This window comes from Crinia signifera, chromosome 1 (genome assembly GCF_055691185.1).
Source record: "Crinia signifera chromosome 1, ASM5569118v1, whole genome shotgun sequence".
Classification (NCBI taxonomy): domain Eukaryota; kingdom Metazoa; phylum Chordata; class Amphibia; order Anura; family Myobatrachidae; genus Crinia; species Crinia signifera.
The window spans coordinates 477,545,988-477,566,517 of record NC_139217.1 but is presented as its reverse complement, the minus strand read 5'-3'; the positions used below and the strand labels follow the sequence as shown (position 1 = coordinate 477,566,517).

Below are 20,530 nucleotides of genomic sequence, written 5' to 3'. Positions count from 1 at the left end.
AAGGTGCTTAGCCGTTTTGCGGCTTGCCTGAACGAAATCCAGACTTTCCTTCAAATGAAAGGCATCGAGCATCCTGAGCTAGCCGATACTGAGTGGCTCCTCAAGTTTTACTATCTCGTAGATATGACTGAACATCTGAACCAGCTCAACGTGAAAATGCAAGGCATTGGAAATACAGTGTTATCCCTTCAACAAGCTGTGTTTGCTTTTGAAAACAAGCTAGAGCTCTTCATTATGGATCTTGAAACAGGTCGTTTACTACATTTTGAAAAACTGAGCCAGTTTAAAGATGCATGCACAGCAAGTGATCCCATTCAAAACTTGGATCTCCACCAGCTAGCTGGCTTCACATCCAGTCTCCTACAGTCCTTCAAAGCGCGCTTTGGAGAATTTCGTGAGCACGCTCGTCTTTTTAAGTTCATCACCCATCCAACCGAGTGTTCACTAAACACAGCCGAGCTGAGTTACATTGCTGGTGTCTCCATCAGAGATTTTGAAGCAGAAGTGGCTGACCTGAAGGCCTCAGACATGTGGGTGAACAAGTTCAAGTCACTGAATGAAGATTTGGAAAGAATCACACGACAGAAAGCGGAGTTGGCGAGCAAGCACATGTGGACAGAAATGAAAAAACTTCAACCCGAAGACCAGCTGATTCTCAAAACTTGGAACGCGCTTCCTGTCACATACCACACACTGCAGCGTGTGAGTAATGCTGTGTTGACCATGTTTGGATCTACGTATGCATGTGAGCAGTCATTCTCACATCTTAAAAACATCAAGTCCAATCTACGATCACGTTTAACGGATGAAAGTCTCAACGCTTGCATGAAGCTTAACCTCACCAAGTACCAACCAGACTACAAAGACATCAGCAAATCCATGCAGCACCAGAAGTCGCATTAATGGTGAGTATTATAACAACATTATTTAAATTTTAATGTCAGTATAAAACGCCTCTGAATTTATTCTTTTAAATTTTAAAAGAATAAATTCAGAGGCGTTTTATACTGACATTTAGTTGAATTCACTTTTAAAATATATTATATGGCTCTCACTGAAATAAATTTCCAAATATTTTGCTTTCATGGCTCTCTTAGTCAAAAAGGTTCCTGACCCCTGCCCTATAGGCTGCGAATGTATGTTTATAAATGTATGTTTATAAATGGATACTATTATGTGGCCATGCTGCTTCATGTAAGATCAAGTTCTTTTTTTTTTTTGCAAGGGTGCAAATTTATATTTCGCAGGAGAGCGCCAAGCACCCTAGCCCCGGCCCTGATTGTCCCTCTTCTACAGAAGCAGCAGCAGCACACAGCTGTAGGGGTGTGCTGCTGCTGCCCGAGAGGGACGGAGGGGGAAGGGGGTGTCAGACCAGGGTCCACAACAGGCCCCTCCAGCAAGCCCGGGCACAGGTGATTAGTACCCCCCCCCCCCCCCCCCCTCGGCAGCCCTGGCTATGAGTTGTAAAAGTGCTTGGTCCAGGGTTGGTTCAGACTGTGAGCGTATCTCTGCATACCCCACAAGCTCCTTTGTTCCAGCTGCTTGTAGGAAATGCATCAGAGACCCCAATTATTTGCACCTCCTCACTCTTACACAGTCTGAATGAGCCCCGATCCCAGCACTTTTATATCCATTACCTATAAGAGAAGTGCACCTTGGCAACCAATACCTGCAGATTGAGGATACTGTCTACCAGAATACAGACCTCCCAGTGGTACTGGTATTATTTCCATCACACTAGGAATACTACACCACAGTATGGGAGGTTGAGACCCGTTGGATATGACATCCTCTGACTATTTACAGTAACACTTCCTGTTCCAACAACACTGCTAGCAGGTGGTCCAAGGCCTGTTATATGAACAGACTATTCTATTGCCCAAGAGAGGAGATGTAAAGTGCAATTGGGTACTTATGTAATATCTGGGCTCCTGTTTTTCTTATGAGACCGCGTCCCCTCGCGGGGCTCGCTGCGCTCCCATGATTCGGGCACGGTGGCTCGCTGCGCTCGCCACACTATATAAAATCAACTCCATGCGTAGTTGGATAGTAGGGGTATGATAAAATGGGGTGCATTTAACATGGGAGCCCAGATAATACATAAGTACCGATAATCCCATCGTATCATTCATTTGATTTAACGCTGATTACTTTTGTTTGGCAGTTTGTAGAAAAATGTCAACACCATTATTCTGATGGGACAATGCCGACATGGTTGTAACACTGATTAAAGCATTTTAATTAAGTCAACATTATAACTTTAAATGATTGTGATGCACAATGTCTAAGGTTATATTGTGAAAGACTAAAATGCATTACACAACATTACATCTGTGTCGCCAATGTCTCATTTTAATTAAGCGTCTACATTTAGAATTGTCAGCATTAATGTCAACATTTTTTCTGGTATTTGCGTCCTTTTATTTGCTTTTACACCCAAATGATCTGATTTTGTGTTACTGCAATTTGCTCTCATGTATGTTCCAGTGACGGAATTAATTCATTATACTTATTTTTTGTGTGATGCAGGTGTGTGTAAGTGTGTATCTGTGTGATGTGATGTGGGTGTATGTGTGCGATGCGGTGTGTACTCACAGATGGAGCTCCGGGCAAAAATGAAAATGAAGAGGATAACGACCGTCACGGTGGGGATGAGGAACAGATACCGTCTTATACCTGCAGACATAGAACCACCAGTTACTGTCATTACAGAGGATGTACACTGGAAAGCAGCCACTGACTACATGTCACAGGATTGAACTACACACTGTTATTATTATTTTATTTATAAGGCGCCACAAGTGTTTCACAGCGCCATACAAAGGAACAGTACAGGAAACAAAATGGAACATTACAATAAGTAAATAACAAATATAATATACAGGTAAAAAGAGTGCCACAATTCAATACACATTACAGCTTAGATGTGAGTTGTGAGGATTCGATCAGCGTACTACTAGGGGCTGGTAGTCAGAGATGGAGATGAGTATGTGGACGAAGATGGTCACTGAGTGTTTGAGGTACAAGCAAGTGGGTGGTGGCTAGATAGCAGGATGTAAGCAGGCAGATATGGTCAACGCCAGGGCCGGATTTGTGCCTAGGCCCGTGAGGCACCGGCCTCAGAGCGGCACCAATTAAGGGCGGCAGGCAGGCTGACATTCTGTTAAATAGCAGCATGGCACAGCAGGAGGGCAGCGGCAAGTGATGAGAGACGCTGCCGAGACATGAATTATCATATGTCACCCGCCACTGCCCACCCACTCTGCCATGCACTTTACATCACCGCTTAGTGGCTGGGTCCGACGGTCCCCCTGCTGCCCCCTGCTGCCGGCGCCCGCCCATTGGCTACTCTACACACACACACAGTCTATTGCCTGCTGTGTATCCAGCTGAGCTGAGCGGCGCGCAGATCCTCCCTGCGGCTGAGGCTCAGTTTGTCACAGTGTGAGAGACTGATGGAGACACTGTACTAATCACTGTACTAATAAGTGCCTCCCTCCCTCCGGGTCCTCCGTACAGTGAGCAGTCCAGAGAGAGACTGACGGAGACACTGTGCTAATCACTGTACTAATAAGTGCCGCCCTCCCTCCGGGTCCTCCGTACAGTGAGCAGTCCAGAGAGAGACTGACGGAGACACTGTGCTAATCACTGTACTAATAAGTGCCGCCCTCCCTCCGGGTCCACCATACAGTGAGCAGTCCAGAGAGAGACTGACGGAGACACTGTGCTAATCACTGTACTAATAAGTGCCTCCCTCCCTCCGGGTCCTCCGTGCAGTGAGCAGTCCAGAGAGAGACTGACGGAGACACTGTGCTAATCACTGTACTAATAAGTGCCTCCCTCCCTCCGGGTCCTCTGTACAGTGAGCAGTCCAGAGAGAGACTGACGGAGACACTGTGCTGCTAATCACTGTACTAATAAGTGCCTCCCTCCCTCCGGGTCCTCCGTACAGTGAGCAGTCCAGAGAGAGACTGACGGAGACACTGTGCTAATCACTGTACTAATAAGTGCCTCCCTCCCTCCGGTTCCTCCGTACAGTGAGCAGTCCAGAGAGAGACTGACGGAGACACTGTACTAATCACTGTACTAATAAGTGCCTCCCTCCCTGCGGGTCCTCCGTACAGTGAGCAGTCCAGAGAGAGACTGACGGAGACACTGTGCTAATCACTGTACTAATAAGTGCCTCCCTCCCTCCGGGTCCTCTATACAGTGAGCAGTCCAGAGAGAGACTGACGGAGACACTGTGCTAATCACTGTACTAATAAGTGCCTCCCTCCCTCTGGGTCCTCCGTACAGTGAGCAGTCCAGAGAGAGACTGACGGAGACACTGTGCTAATCACTGTACTAATAAGTGCCTCCCTCCGGGTCCTCCATACAGTGAGCAGTCCAGAGAGAGACTGACGGAGACACTGTGCTAATCCCTGTACTAATAAGTGCCTTCCTCCCTCCGGGTCCTCCGTACAGTGAGCAGTCCAGAGAGAGACTGACGGAGACACTGTGCTAATCACTGTACTAATAAGTGCCTCCCTCCCTCCGGGTCCTCCGTACAGTGAGCAGTCCAGAGAGAGACTGACGGAGACACTGTGCTAATCACTGTACTAATAAGTGCCTCCCTCCCTCCGGGTCCTCCGTACAGTGAGCAGTCCAGAGAGAGACTGACGGAGACACTGTGCTAATCACTGTACTAATAAGTGCCTCCCTCCCTCCGGGTCCTCCGTACAGTGAGCAGTCCAGAGAGAGACTGACGGAGACACTGTACTAATCACTGTACTAATCAGTGCCTCCCTCCCTGCGGGTCCTCCGTACAGTGAGCAGTCCAGAGAGAGACTGACGGAGACACTGTGCTAATCACTGTACTACTAAGTGCCTCCCTCCCTCCGGGTCCTCCGTACAGTGAGCAGTCCAGACAGAGACTGACGGAGACACTGTACTAATCACTGTACTAATCAGTGCCTCCATCCCTCCGGGTCCTCCGTACAGTGAGCAGTCCAGAGAGAGACTGACGGAGACACTGTGCTAATCACTGTACTAATAAGTGCCTCCCTCCGGGTCCCCCGTACAGTGAGCAGTCCAGAGAGAGACTGACGGAGACACTGTACTAATAAGTGCCTCCCTCCCTCTGGGTCCTCCGTACAGTGAGCAGTCCAGAGAGAGACTGACGGAGACACTGTGCTAATCACTGTACTAATAAGTGCCTCCCTCCCTCCGGGTCCTCCGTACAGTGAGCAGTCCAGAGAGAGACTGACGGATACACTGTGCTAATCACTGTACTAATAAGTGCCGCCCTCCCTCCGGGTCCTCCGTACAGTGAGCAGTCCAGAGAGAGATTGACGGAGACACTGTGCTAATCACTGTACTAATAAGTGCCTCTCTCCCTCCGGGTCCTCCGTACAGTGAGCAGTCCAGAGAGAGACTGACAGATACACTGTGCTAATCACTGTACTAATAAGTGCCTCTCTCCCTCCGGGTCCCCCGTACAGTGAGCAGTCCAGAGAGAGACTGATGGAGACACTGTGCTAATCACTGTACTAATAAGTGCCTCCCTCCGGGTCCTCCGTACAGTGAGCAGTCCAGAGAGAGACTGACGGAGACACTGTGCTAATCACTGTACTAATAAGTGGCTCCCTCCCTCCGGGTCCTCCGTACAGTGAGCAGTCCAGAGAGAGACTGACAGATACACTGTGCTAATCACTGTACTAATAAGTGCCTCTCTCCCTCCGGGTCCCCCGTACAGTGAGCAGTCCAGACAGGGCCGGTGCAAGGCACCGGAGCGCCCCAGGCGAGTCGGGCTGGGGGCGCCCCGGTGCCGGGGGGGGGGGGGGGTACCTGTCGTTCGGCGCTGTCTATTTAAATCTGGCGGCGGAGGCAGCGGGGGTCCCTGCAGTCCATTAAAAATCACGAACGCTATCCGCCGGGCTATGCGGAAGCGCTTCTAGTGTGAAAACACTGGCAGCACGCTGATTGGCTGAGATCAGCGTGCGCCGTGCTGCCAGAGTTTTCACACTAGAAGCGCTTCCGCATAGCCCGGGGGATAGCGCTCGTGATTTTTAATGGACTGCAGGGACCCCCGCTGCCTCCGCCGCCAGATTTAAATAGACAGCGCCGTAGGACAGGTACCCGGGCGGCACAAAATGCCGCCCTCCAGTGGCCGGCGCCCTAGGCAAATGCCTAGATTTGCCTAGTGGTGGCGCCGGCCCTGAGTCCAGAGAGAGACTGACGGAGACACTGTGCTAATCACTGTACTAATAAGTGCCTCCCTCCCTCCGAGTCCTCCGTACAGTGAGCAGTCCAGAGAGAGACTGACGGAGACACTGTGCTAATCACTGTACTAATAAGTGTCTCCCTTCCTCCGGGTCCTCCGTACAGTGAGCAGTCCAGAGAGAGACTAACGGAGACACTGTACTAATCACTGTACTAATAAGTGCCTCCCTCCCTCCGGGTCCCCCGTACAGTGAGCAGTCCAGAGAGAGACTGACGGAGACACTGTGCTAATCACTGTACTAATAAGTGCCTCCCTCCCTCCGGGTCCTCCGTACAGTGAGCAGTCCAGAGAGAGACTGACGGAGACACTGTGCTAATCACTGTACTAATAAGTGTCTCCCTCCCTCCGGGTCCTCCGTACAGTGAGCAGTCCAGAGAGAGACTGACGGAGACACTGTACTAATCACTGTACTAATAAGTGCCTCCCTCCCTCCGGGTCCTCCGTACAGTGAGCAGTCCAGAGAGAGACTGACGGAGACACTGTGCTAATCACTGTACTAATAAGTGCCTCCCTCCCTCCGGGTCCTCCGTGCAGTGAGCAGTCCAGAGAGAGACTGACGGAGACACTGTGCTAATCACTGTACTAATAAGTGCCTCCGGGTCCTCCGTACAGTGAGCAGACCAGAGAGAGACTGGTGGAGACACTGTGCTAATAAGTGCCTCCATCCCTCCGGGTCCTCCGTACAGTGCGCAGTCCAGAGAGAGACTGACGGAGACACTGTGCTAATCACTGTACTAATAAGTGCCTCTCTCCCTCCGGGTCCTCCGTACAGTGAGCAGCCCAGAGAGAGACTGACGGAGACACTGTGCTGCTAATCACTGTACTAATAAGTGCCTCCCTCCCTCCGGGTCCTCCGTACAGTGAGCAGTCCAGAGAGAGACTGACGGAGACACTGTGCTAATCACTGTACTAATAAGTGCCTCTCTCCCTCCGGGTCCTCCGTACAGTGAGCAGTCCAGACAGAGACTGACGGAGACACTGTGCTAATCACCTTACTAATAAGTGTGTCCCTCCCTCCGGGTCCTCCGTGCAGTGAGCAGTCCAGAGAGAGACTGACGGAGACACTGTGCTAATCACTGTACTAATAAGTGCCTCCCTCCCCCCGGGTCCTCCGTACAGCGAGCAGTCCAGAGAGAGACTGACGGAGACACTGTGCTAATCACTGTACTAATAAGTGCCTCCCTCCCTCCCGGTCCTCCGTACAGTGAGCAGTCCAGAGAGAGACTGACGGAGACACTGTGCTAATCACTGCACTAATAAGTGCCTCCCTCCCCCAGGTCCTCCGTACAGTGAGCAGTCCAGAGAGAGACTGATGGAGACACTGTGCTAATCACTGTACTAATAAGTGCCTCCCTCCCCCCGGGTCCTCCGTACAGCGAGCAGTCCAGAGAGAGACTGACGGAGACACTGTGCTAATCACTGTACTAATAAGTGCCTCCCTCCCTCCGGGTCCTCCGTACAGTGAGCAGTCCAGAGAGAGACTGACGGTGACACTGTGCTAATCACTGTACTAATAAGTGCCGCCCTCCCTCCGGGTCCTCCGTACAGTGAGCAGACCAGAGAGAGACTGATGGAGACACTGTGCTAATCACTGTACTAATAAGTGCCTCCCTCCCTCCGGGTCCTCCGTACAGTGAGCAGTCCAGAGAGAGACTGACGGAGACACTGTGCTAATCACTGTACTAATAAGTGCCTCCCTCCCCCAGGTCCTCCGTACAGTGAGCAGTCCAGAGAGAGACTGACGGAGACACTGTGCTGCTAATCACTGTACTAATAAGTGCCGCCCTCCCTCCCGGTCCTCCGTACAGCGAGCAGTCCAGAGAGAGACTGACGAAGACACTGTGCTAATCACTGTACTAATAAGTGCCTCCCTCCCTCCGGGTCCTCCGTACAGCGAGCAGTCCAGAGAGAGACTGACGGAGACACTGTGCTAATCACTGTACTAATAAGTGCCTCCCTCCCTCCGGGTCCTCCGTACAGTGAGCAGTCCAGAGAGAGACTGACAGAGACACTGTGCTAATCACTGTACTAATAAGTGCCTCCCTCCCTCCGGGTCCTCCGTACAGTGAGCAGTCCAGAGAGAGACTGACGGAGACACTGTGCTAATCACTGTACTAATAAGTGCCTCCCTCCCCCCGGGTCCTCCGTACAGCGAGCAGTCCAGAGAGAGACTGACGGAGACACTGTGCTAATCACTGTACTAATAAGTGCCTCCCTCCCTCCCGGTCCTCCGTACAGTGAGCAGTCCAGAGAGAGACTGACGGAGACACTGTGCTAATCACTGCACTAATAAGTGCCTCCCTCCCCCAGGTCCTCCGTACAGTGAGCAGTCCAGAGAGAGACTGATGGAGACACTGTGCTAATCACTGTACTAATAAGTGCCTCCCTCCCCCCGGGTCCTCCGTACAGCGAGCAGTCCAGAGAGAGACTGACGGAGACACTGTGCTAATCACTGTACTAATAAGTGCCTCCCTCCCTCCCGGTCCTCCGTACAGTGAGCAGTCCAGAGAGAGACTGACGGAGACACTGTGCTAATCACTGCACTAATAAGTGCCTCCCTCCCCCAGGTCCTCCGTACAGTGAGCAGTCCAGAGAGAGACTGACGGAGACACTGTGCTAATCACTGTACTAATAAGTGCCTACCTCCCTCCGGGTCCTCCATACAGTGAGCAGTCCAGAGAGAGACTGACGGAGACACTGTGCTAATCACTGTACTAATAAGTGCCTCCCTCCCTCCGGGTCCTCCGTACAGTGAGCAGTCCAGAGTGCTTAAAAAAATATTGAGGTGGGCTACACTCTGTTAAATTCTAATGAAATATATAAATAACAATGTATATACATATATGATTACATTAAAATAGGGGGGGGGGGTGGGGGCGGACACAAAAATGTTGTGCCTAGGGGCGGCCTGACCCCTAAATTCGCCCCTGGTCAACGCATGTGTCAGGGGTCAGAGGACAAACCTCAGGACTATGTTATGCATTGGATAAGTGGGCATGTGGAGCCAGGGGCAAACGCAGGATTTTCAGAAGGTGGTTTCCAGAGGGGCGGAGCAAAGCACGGAGATGGACACTTAGGTGACCCAGTATATGCCGGGCCAGTTAAAGCTACTCCGATAGGACTCCCCTGTTAGTGGGAGTCAAACAAGAGATTTAGGAAAAAAGGGGGGGTTCTATCGGAGAGCGCTGAATGGTGTACCACCTAGTTACTTCAATGCAATATACAACACTGATACAATTTGTGTAATGACAGTTGATATTTGTCCCTTTCCCGAATGAGACGTGCCAATCTGTTCAAGGCATAAAAAAGTTCTTTATTGAAACCCTAGAACCCCCCCTTTTTTCCTATATATATATATATATATATATATATATATATATATATATATATATATATATATATATATATATATACACACACACACATATATATCCTGGATAGGGCTGGCACACACAGTTACAGAAACATCAGTGATACCTTTTTGATAAGGACACAAACACAGTCCAATAGTAATAATGGCACTCACCAGGGCTTCAATCTTTCCAGTAAGAGGTTTTTAATCCATACAGCAGGGAAAGCTTTTTACAGGCACATAGTCAGGTCGACGTTTCGGCCACAGAACGTGGCCTTAATCATGACCGCCTCGTTCAAAGACACACAGGTAAATCCCTAACAGCATGTGTCAATATTTAAGGGAACACCAGTCCCGCCCACCAAGGAGCTACCAATCAGGGAAATATGCCCTTAAATATATTGCAGAGTAGTATAAGCATATTAACATACAGCCGATAACGCATATAATAACTTACTTACTCAGCTTAATGTTCCTGTTACCGCCGCGCCTCATGCTACAGCCGCGATCCAGCACAGCCATTCCGGCATGCGTTCCACTGTGGCGGAAGTAGCTCTGTCCTGCGTGTCATCCAGGACCAGGAGCTTCTGCTCTACATCAGCTGACCTGCGTTCCACCCATTAACACAGGTGGAACGCACGGCCATATTTATCTCCAGCCAAATACTCCAATTCCAACATTATAGCTCTGTATATGTTCTGCCTAAGCCACATCTCAAACTACATATTAAATTCACTATGAACCCAATAACCAGGGTAATCTGGGCCCTCTTTAATATTTAGCACATGCTACCACATTTATTTAAAAATAATATGACAAACTTACAACTCACATACAAATAACATATAACAATCGATGGTGCATCGATATTCATAAAGATACACCATCGTGTCCCATAATCCAATACATAGACACAATGTGGGCCTCCAAATCCTAATATTATCCTTATCCATATATTGCATATTAGATAAGCATATCAATTAAGGCAGAAAAAATCATGAAAAACCAAAAAAATATGAAAAACCTAAAAAATCACGAAAAATCGCAAAAAAAATCCAAAAAATCCTCTTTTTGACATAGATCCTATTGCAGAAAGATTCCAAGATGATTTTATTAATTAAGCCCTTTTGGGGCCACAGTGTCCAGGTCATGTATCCACCGACACTCTCTCTTCAGTAAGAGCAAGTCCCTGTCACCACCCCGGCGTAGCGGAGGGACCCAGTCAATAATCATATATTTCAGCATTGACATTTGATGTCCCTTCTGTACAAAATGTGCAGCCACTGGTTTGTCAGTGTTACCCCTTTTGTACGCCAGGCGTATATCAGAACGATGCTGCGTCATTCTTTCACGAAAGGTCCTTTTTGTCTTTCCGACAAAAACCAGGCTGCATGGGCACTGAAGGATATATATCACGAAGTCAAGTTGGCAGTGTAGCTTATGCCGTAGGTAAATCCTTCTCCCTTGTTAGTAACTAGGTGAAGTGTCACAAGCAGAGTTTATTTAGAGAAAATTATTATAAGAAAAGAATTGAATTAGTGAAGACCAACATTCGACCTAATATTAGACAAATTGGTATGTGGTACTAGGTTGGCGGTGCTCCCAAAGAAAGTTCAGCGAAATGACTGAATAGGCTGGGTGTCTAAAGATAGACGCAGGGAGAACAAAACGGGTTTTTGGGGCACACTTTAAATAATAGATACGTGAAAGAATTGTGAAGAAATGGGTGAAATAAAATCTAACCTTTATTCACTGATACTTAAAATGCATACATATATGCACACGTCAATTTTAATGCAATAAACAAATTTTATAAGCACAATAGCAAATGCATTAGGGGTGTAAAAATAAATTATATAATAGTAATGCAGGATGTAACGGGGGTTGTTACACAATAACCGTCAAGTGGGCGAAAATGATTTTATGGGGTTTAGCCAGATAAGAATCCAATTGGGAGCAAGACAGCAAGGGTGATAATCACATACATAACTTGTGTACCAATGCCGTTGATTAATTTGATTAGGTCTTGCTACGGACCCTCAATGGATAACATACATACAATAACCCCTCTATAATCTTGTGGGTCACAGGTTAAGTTGTTTGTAATGGAGTTTGTGGATAGAGAAAAGGGAGAGAATGCTCTTCATATGCACTCGCTGCTTCTGCTGTCTGGATGTTAATACAGCACTGGATATTCCCTGGTGGTCTCCCAAGAGGTACTGATCCAGCCAGTCACTGCTTAGCTGCTGAGTTCGGATGGGATCAGGCGGCACAGCGATGTATGGCAGTATATATCGTCAGATGAGAGAGCCTCAAATGTTACTGGGAGCCAGATGTCACTTCTGCTTTCCACCTGGTGTGACCCAGGTGAATGAGAGAGTGAGCGAGTCCAGGTGAGAGATGATAATAAGGTGGAAATAGGCAGAGGAGGAGAAATAGGATGCACAGATACACTAAATATATGAATAGATGGTTATATGTGCCCACTGCTAGAGTTTTCCGGGTTTTGTAGTTACTGTACCAGTAATGGGAGATACTGTGCACTGCACCACAAGCAGGGGTGAGTAAGGTTTTTATGAACCATGGGTTAATGTATGTGCACACTGGTCAAATAGTCATTAGTTGCAACATACATAGTAGGATGTCACATTTACTTGTATCGGCAAAGGATGACTGATAATAAATAACAAAATATAAATTGAAACAAATGGAAAACAAATATCGACAGTTGGTCCCCTATTAAGAGCAGGAAAATTTGCACTGTAGAGATGATCTAAATATCCATTATGGGTTGTAAGAGTGGTGCTAGGACCCACTATTATATAGCTGGTCGATGCTGTGCGCAAGGTAATAGAGTTAGATTAGATGAATTTCAATTTAGATGTTAATTATGGTGATCCCTGGCAGCAGGTACTAATGCCTGTGGGTCAAGTAATTATGCTCCAGACGAATGAGACTGGTGCCAGTATAATTGATACAAGCCACCGTACGACTGCCGTCCATAGGTTGGGGTCAGAGCCCCAGGATCAGCAGGTACTGGTGCCTGTGGGTCAATTGGTTATGCTCTGGAAAATAAGACCAGTGTCAATATAATAGATGCAAGCCGTCGGACGGCTGGTGTCCTAGGGTTAGGGTCAGAGCCTCAGAATCATAGGATACCGCTAAACAGTAAAACAGTGTTTAACCTGTGAGAGGGGTGTATGTTTAAAAATAGGTGATTCTCAGACCATAACCACCGTGAGCTGTTCGTTAAGGTGACAGTCGGGTGTAGTGTGAGCGTCCGGCTCAAATGGGAAATGGCGGTAGCTTCGGAGTCACGTAGCAGACATCCAGTCTGTCCGTGAACATAGAGATATATACACATAGATATAATACCAGGGTTTAAATACCTTCAAGCTAACCAGCGGGGTTCAGTCACAGACATGCAGTCTGTCCATGTACCGCTTCCCACTGTCGGAGCCGCTACCGCAATTGCCGGATAGAGAATGGAGGAGGGTTCCGTGTGGCTGGGGAAGCCCTGACGTCGGAAAGACACGTGTTTCGCCCCGATTGGGCTTGTTCACAATGATGTCTTGGGAGACCACCAGGGAATATCCAGTGCTGTATTAACATCCAGACAGCAGAAGCAGCGAGTGCATATGAAGAGCATTCTCTTTTCCCTTTTCTCTATCCACAAACTCCACTACAAACAACTTAACCTGTGACCCACAAGATTATAGAGGGGTTATTGTATGTATGTTATCCATTGAGGGTCCGTAGCAAGACCTAATCAAATTAATCAACCGCATTGGTACACAAGTCCAACCCCCGATATGTATGTGATTATCACCTTTGCTGTCTTGTTCCAAATTGGATTCTTATCTGGCTAAACCCCTGAAAATCATTTTCGCCCACTTGACGGTTATTATGTAACAACCCCCGTTACATCCTGCATTACTATTATATAATTTATTTTTACACCCCTAATGCATTTGCTATTGTGCTTATAAAATTTGTCTATTGCATTAAAATTGACGTGTGCATATATGTATGTATTTTAAGTATCAGTGAATAAAGGTTAGATTTTATTTCCCCCATTTCTTCACAATTCTTTCACGTATCTATTATTTAAAGTGTGCCCCAAAAACCCGTTTTGTTCTCCCTGCGTCTATCTTTAGACACCCATCCTATTAAATCCTTCTCCCTGTCTGGGGATGTAAGAAGGAGCTACCCACCATCAGTGACCGGCACGTCGTGCACCCAAGGCACCGATAACATCCATTTTTACGTGTCAGCCAGGTCTTGCTACTGCCTTCCTTGAGGTCATCCGAATTGGCATTAGTACGGTAGAGCAGATCTTTTAGGTTCGACCCTCTCCTTATGCCCAACAAGGTCGGTCCATTTCGGGCCTTAATGAGGTCTGGGTCAGTTTTTACAATCTCCCACTTTTTCTTAACAGCACGCTGTACCGAATGCAGTCTTGTGTCACATTTAACACTGAAGAGCAGCCTGTCAGTATTTTTCTGCTTCTCCCTTACTGTCTCTTTACAGAATAGAGACTGTGCCCTGGTGAGGCTCTTGTTGATTGAGTTCATACCATAACCCCGTTCACGAAATCTTTGTTTTGTCTCCTCTATCTGAACAGCTGCCAAGTCTTCCTCAGAATTATTGAGCAGCACTCGCATAAATTGCGAGACTGACAAGCTGTTTTTGAGGGCGTCAGGGTGGTGACTCGTTGCTGACAGCAACGTATTCCTGTCAGTCATTTTTCTAAACAGTGTATGGGCAAGCGTCCTATCCTTTTTGAATATCAGCACATCCAGGAAACTCATTTGTTGGTAATCAATCATAGCTGTAAATTTCACCGGGGTATTCAGGGAGTTAAGGCTCTCAACCATTGCCAAAAATGACTGTTCACTGCTTTGCCAAACAATAAAAATATCGTCAATGAATCTCCGGTAATAACGGATATGGGACCCGAACACTGGCACAATGTGGTTCCGCTCATACTCATCCATGTAAATATACGTGTACCCCGGTGCCAGGTTCGAGCCCATAGCCGTCCCGGACAACTGAAAAAAGAAATCTTTGTCATACATGAAATGGTTTTTTTCTAATACAATTTTTAGTAATGACAGGGCAAATTCAATTGGTGGTCCTGAATATGGACCCTTGCACAGACATTTTCTAACCGACTTCCACACCATGTGGGATGACGGTGTAGATGGAGCTGACGTCCATAGTTGCCAAAAAACATTCATCTGGTATCTCTCCCAGGGCCTTCAGACCCTCCAGAAAGTGACCAGTGTCACGCACATAGCTGTCTATCCTGCTAACACAATCCTGTAGATAAAAATCCAACGGTTGCAGCACTGAGTCCCGGGCCGAGATTATCGGCCTACCCTGTGGCTCAATACAGGATTTATGGACCTTGGGCAGCGTATAAAGGATGGGACAGCCTGGGTGCTCTACAGACAAAAAGCCTGCCAGCACTTTGTCAATCCATCCACTGCCCAAGGCCATTGAGATTAGACTTTCAATTTATTTTTTAACCCTTAACATAGGATTGTATGACAGCTTCTCATACGTGACACTGTCACTCAACTGCCTTCGGATCTTTTTGTCATAATTGGCCAAATCTTGGAGGACCACAGCCCCTCCTTTATCTGCCTTCCTTATAACAATACTATAATCAGACCTCAATGCCTTCAAAGCCTCCCTCTCAGCTTTTGTGAAGTTGTCAAATGGTATCTTATCAGCACAGGTTGATACCTCCTCATTGACCAGCCTCAGAAATGCTTTAATGTTAGGATTATTTGACATGGGATCAAAGGTACTTGGAGTTTTAAACTTCACCACTTCTTTATCTATAGGTACACTATTGATTCTATCCCTGTCCTTATCCTTTGAAAAATACTCATTGATACACATATGTGGCACCCCAACCCAAAGCAGCAGGGACGGTGCTCACAGAGTTGCTAAGCAACCGCAGTCCCAGTTCAATCCCCGAAACCAGATCCCAGGGGTTAAAATAGTGAGGCAATGGAGGGCGCGAAGAACAGTCCCCAGGCTGATTGCCAGCCAGAGCGAGGGGGAGGAGGTACCTTCGGGGGTCAGAGGTCTCAGCACGAGGAGAGGAGCTCGGGTGAGGAAGGAGAAGAGAGTGTGACCCGGAAGCGCAGCAGCGAGAGGATGCAGACTGTGGAATCTGCAGAGAAGTGAAGAGACCAGCGCCACTAGAGAGGGAGGACGAGAGATGCAGCCGACAGGGACGAAGACTGTCTGGCCACACGCCAAATAGAGAGAGAGGGCCTGCCACGAGGGAAAGAGAGAAGAAGAGCCTGCACCCAGCAGCCGGTGGACCGAGGAGACGACTGAGTGCGGCAACACTGCGGCGCCCGCACTAGTGTGCCCTCCGGCAGAAGAAGACACTCGACCAGGAGTGCAGGGGATCTGGCACCACATCACCTACAGACCGGTCATCGGGGGTTGGACTTGTGACGCAGGAGCCTGCAACTAGATCCAGCATACAGGTACACACTGCCCATCCGTCACCCCAGACTAACACCCCACTGGCCAGGCAGCACACATGTGCAGTCCTCCAAAGGGTTACTGACCCAGGCCCCATTTTTGTGATATGGAGCACCCACCATTTTCCTCCCCTCTGAGTGTCCCGTGGACAAATGGCATCCAGCCCCACTAAAGAGTGAAACCCTGCATGGCCCCAAATACCAGGGACATTGACAGTCACAAAAGGAGCCACCCAGGGCCAGTGTTGTCCTTGAAGAAACCTGTACTAACACTCCAAGTGATTGGAGGTTACTTTATCCAGCTCAGTTAATCCACATGGGAATTCATTTTACTGTTTGCTGAGAGCTGCTGCTGCCCCCATGCAGAGAGGAATAGCACCATCTTGTGGTCCAAATTGATATTGCCGGGCTTCAGTCTAATACAGTGTTAAAATCCTTGCACCTATCTTATTGTCTGGAATACTCCCTCGGAGGGTTACAAGTCCTTGTGCACAAGGGGGGACTATTTCAAGGACCATTAGCTAATAGAAGACGTCTTCAGGTTATGTTTGATGTTGATTTGGTCTGTACTTATATTTTATGCGTTGCTTTTTGTATATGGTAATTGTATTGCGGTAAGTGGCTAGTGCCACAAGTGGTCACTGGTGCTGTCGAGCGAGAGTGTTATATCCTCAAACACCCGTTACACCCCGCGGGATCAACCCCCTCACTTTCAGCAGCACAAGGACTAAGTTGTACTAAGTTGTATTAAGAGTTACTTAAATCTGTTGGTATTCCGCTAGGCGGAGTTGAATAAGTATAAGTAATTGATACTTAAGGGCAGTGGTGTTCTGTTACAACGTCATTAACTGTGTTGTGGTTGCATGCCCATTATTGCTTGCTGCTATTAGTCACTGAATAAAACTTTAAGCAATTATAACTAAACAAATGCCTTGCTTTGATTCATACGGAGGTGTGATCTTCCCAACCGGCGTGCTGCACAAGGAGAAGTCATCCAGCAACAAGATAAGGTAACCCTACCCACCCTACAACGTGACCTTCACACTTGGCGTCACGAACAGGATCCAGGTCAGGTTAGGAAGACAACCGAACAGGAAAAATGCAGCAACCACCCGCGCAACCAGCAATACCAGCACCAGGCAGAGAAGCGGCAACGGACAGCAAGACCAAGCCACCGCAGCACTGACTACACCAATCACACGCCCATACTATTTTGAGGCGTCATGGCTACCCAGCTACAGTGGAGACACGAACAAGCCACCAAGTACCACATTCAAGGAATTCAAGAATAGAATAGAGTCGACGTTCCTGCTATACACCCTGCATGATCAACAAAAAGTGCAAATTCCTGATAGGATAGCTGACCGGATCCGCTCTCTCAGAAGTTATATCATGGCCACACGAGCACAAAAAAGAAGTTACACAGATATTAAAGAAACTGTCAACCATATTTGAGACAAAAAGCCTCCCAGAGCTGAAACTAAAACTCTACGGGAGGAAACAGCACACCGGAGAGACATTACAGGATTATGCCCTCCTCCTGCAGGAGATGCGGAAGGCAATCCAAGTAATCGACCCAGAAGAAATGAAAAATGTGGACGAAACACTGATAGTACAACTAACCGAAGGGAGAGCGTATGTGCACAATTGAGATTGTTACAAAGACAAATGCCGGGTGCCACACATACATATTGTGAGGTTATCAGACTCACTGTAAGACTGTAATTATTATATTTTATTAGGTGTAGTAATTAATGTACTATTTTAGTCCGTCTGTACCCTCTTATTCTCCATAGATGTTTCTATCCCCCAAATCTGTGTGTATTTCCAGATCATATAGTATTAGGCTGTAGAACTCCACAGTAATTAATGTACATTTTAGGTCTCTTGTTCTCTGCAGATGTTTATATTCCCCATATCTGTGTGTACCATAGTATTAGATGCTGTTAAGCAAATATGGTCGGACAGGAAATACCCAGGAAAGAATTCACCAAAAGGTTATGTCCAATTACCATACTTTTGTTCCTGCTATCACAGGAGGGTGGTAGCTGAGGGACAATCTTCACAGGGGGTGATCCAATTCCCCTGCTATCAACAGGAAATGTTCACAGGGGGTAATCAGGACATAATGTAATCAGACTGTGTTTTGTATCTTGTGTTGACACTTCTCTGCATATCTCTGGTCACTAGCAGACTTACTGGAACCGACCCCAGCAGGGGGGGGGGGGCATCAGCAGTAGCTGGGAGGGGGTGATACCTGACTCTTGAATCCACCAATCAAGATCCACTGCAAGCCCACTTTTGGTTTGTGCACTGTGGGAATTGAGAAGTTTTTAAAATGACTTGCACACAAGCCAGGAGGGAGATTTTGATGGACTGTCCTGGACTAAGAGGTTATGCTCTGTCTAGGTATCGTGTGGACTTATCTGCTATCACTGCTGTGTGGAATAAGTGATAGTTTCGTTATTTGGACTGTGATGCTACAAAGACTTTGCTACCTGGATGTTTTTATGCTACCATTTGAATCTTGTTCCTGTCTTTGTCTACCTGTGTGTGCTGTGATAAAAATAAACCATATTTTGGTTTCATCTGCTCGGTGTCTGAGTGATTGAAGAACCCGTATCTTCACATTTGGCGGCAGCGACAGTGGGATCATTCAGACACCAACCATCGAGCACAGAAAGCACAGAGAACAGAGGATCAGACCATATGTAAGGAAACGGAAAATGCAATAAGGTGATGTTCAGCAAGTGAGCAGGTGTCAGTCCTGTGAAAGGGAAAATGTTTCCAAGGAAAGAAAATCGATGCCTCAAGACCCCTGGAGCAGAGGAGCTCAGGGATGGAGGTTCTTCAGTGTATCGGCAGGCTGGGAAGCCGGATCTGTTATTTATTGTCAGAAAAATGCAGTATATCTGGGAGTACTGGGAAGAAGCTCAGCGGATGATCAGCGGGTGGAGAGTATCCAGCATACAGGACAAGTTGTGTTACCTGGGGGATGCATTCCTGCACTGTAAAGGTGAGGCCACCTCGTGGAATCTGCTGGGGGAGCCAGAGTTTGTAGAATTTACAGAGGAAGTGATTGCTACAGTTACCCAGATGCTACAAAGAGGACAATATTCTGAGGCTGAAGGACAAGTCCAGAATAAATTGATGCCCCAGATAGAACCAGAGGAAAGGTCTAGAAGGGGGCTACTGCAATCTGGGCAGACAACCGAGGGGTTTGCCACAGAATTAATTGTTACCGCAAGAGAAGGGTCGTTGTCAGGGGGGCCCCTAACTGCCCTTGAAGAAATGAGTATGGAGGAGCTGATAGCAGAATGTCAGCTGCGAGGTATACCCATCCAATCCTGCACTCGCGGGGAAATCCTTCAGCAGATCCTTCAAGATCAGGGAGATCCTACAAATGCATTTGCTGATTATCGGGCATGGATCCTCCATTTCGGTGCACAGTTGAGTGTGTGGGAACAAATGCAGTGTCTGGAGGAGTGCTTCGTGGTGGCAGAGGAAGAGGCGATTGATCGCGGGCTCCTGGACACCCCAGCATGGCGAGACCAGTGTCGCAGGGTGGCTGATGAAAGGCACCGCCTGCAACAGCTTCTCCCACAGCCTAGGGAAGAAGCTGCTCCGTGTTCTATACAGGGGGAGGTTATCCCCAAAGTGAAGGAGGTTATCCAGGAGGAGCTGCACTACAGCTTCCCTTTTGCTGAGATGGAAGATGAAGAGCTATTATCCTGCTGCCAGGGGATCTATGAGGACTGCGTCCAAGAAGAGATCGCCGTGGTTAGAGGAGTGTTCGCCAACATCCAGGCCACAGGAATGCCAATCACAGATGACGTCTTGTTTCAGGCTGCCCAGCATATTCAGCTGGGGAAGGAGGTTATCCTGGAGACTGAGGACTGCGCAGAGGAAGCGGCAGGTGAGACCCAGGCTTTTGAGGGGGTAGGACTGGCCTTGGACCAGCCTGCCCTGCAGCCACCAGCGGAATTGTTCCTGATGGAGGGTCCCTTCTCAGCCCTGGGCATTGAGACCAAATGCTGTACTGAAATTTGCCATGCCCCTAGTTTGGGTTTGAGGGAGGAAGGACTTGACAGAGTGGCGGAAGTGCCAGGGCCAGAGCTCCGATATTGGGCTGCAGTTTGGCAGATGTTCCTTGGGCAAGAGGGGGAGGTGGAAACTGCTCCCTGCCCCATTGTGCCAGATGCAAAAGTATTAGCACACCCTATAGGTGTGCCCGGTGTGAAAGTTTACGATGTTGCAGAGGGGGGGTACCCAACATTTGAGGACGGGGGATTGCTAACTCACTTGTTAGTTAACATGCATAACTTATATTGTGATATTGCCCTTACTGATTCTGCAAACCAGCCGCCTCTTCCAAGATGGGTTTGGTATGATGTCACTCTGTGGGAC

At 47.9% G+C, this 20,530-nt stretch overlaps 1 protein-coding gene and 1 pseudogene across 1 annotated transcript in view; both read right to left on the bottom strand.

The window, feature by feature from the left end:
- Window positions 1-20,530, bottom strand: part of LOC146032651 (C-type lectin domain family 2 member B-like) — a 191,706-nt gene that overhangs the window by 145,194 nt on the left and 25,982 nt on the right. Inside the window, exon 2 of the mRNA XM_083158506.1 lies at window positions 2,596-2,676. Coding sequence (XP_083014632.1) covers window positions 2,596-2,676 — 81 coding nt within the window. The remainder of the gene's footprint in view (window positions 1-2,595; window positions 2,677-20,530) is intronic.
- Window positions 11,791-11,907, bottom strand: LOC146039877 (5S ribosomal RNA; annotated as a pseudogene).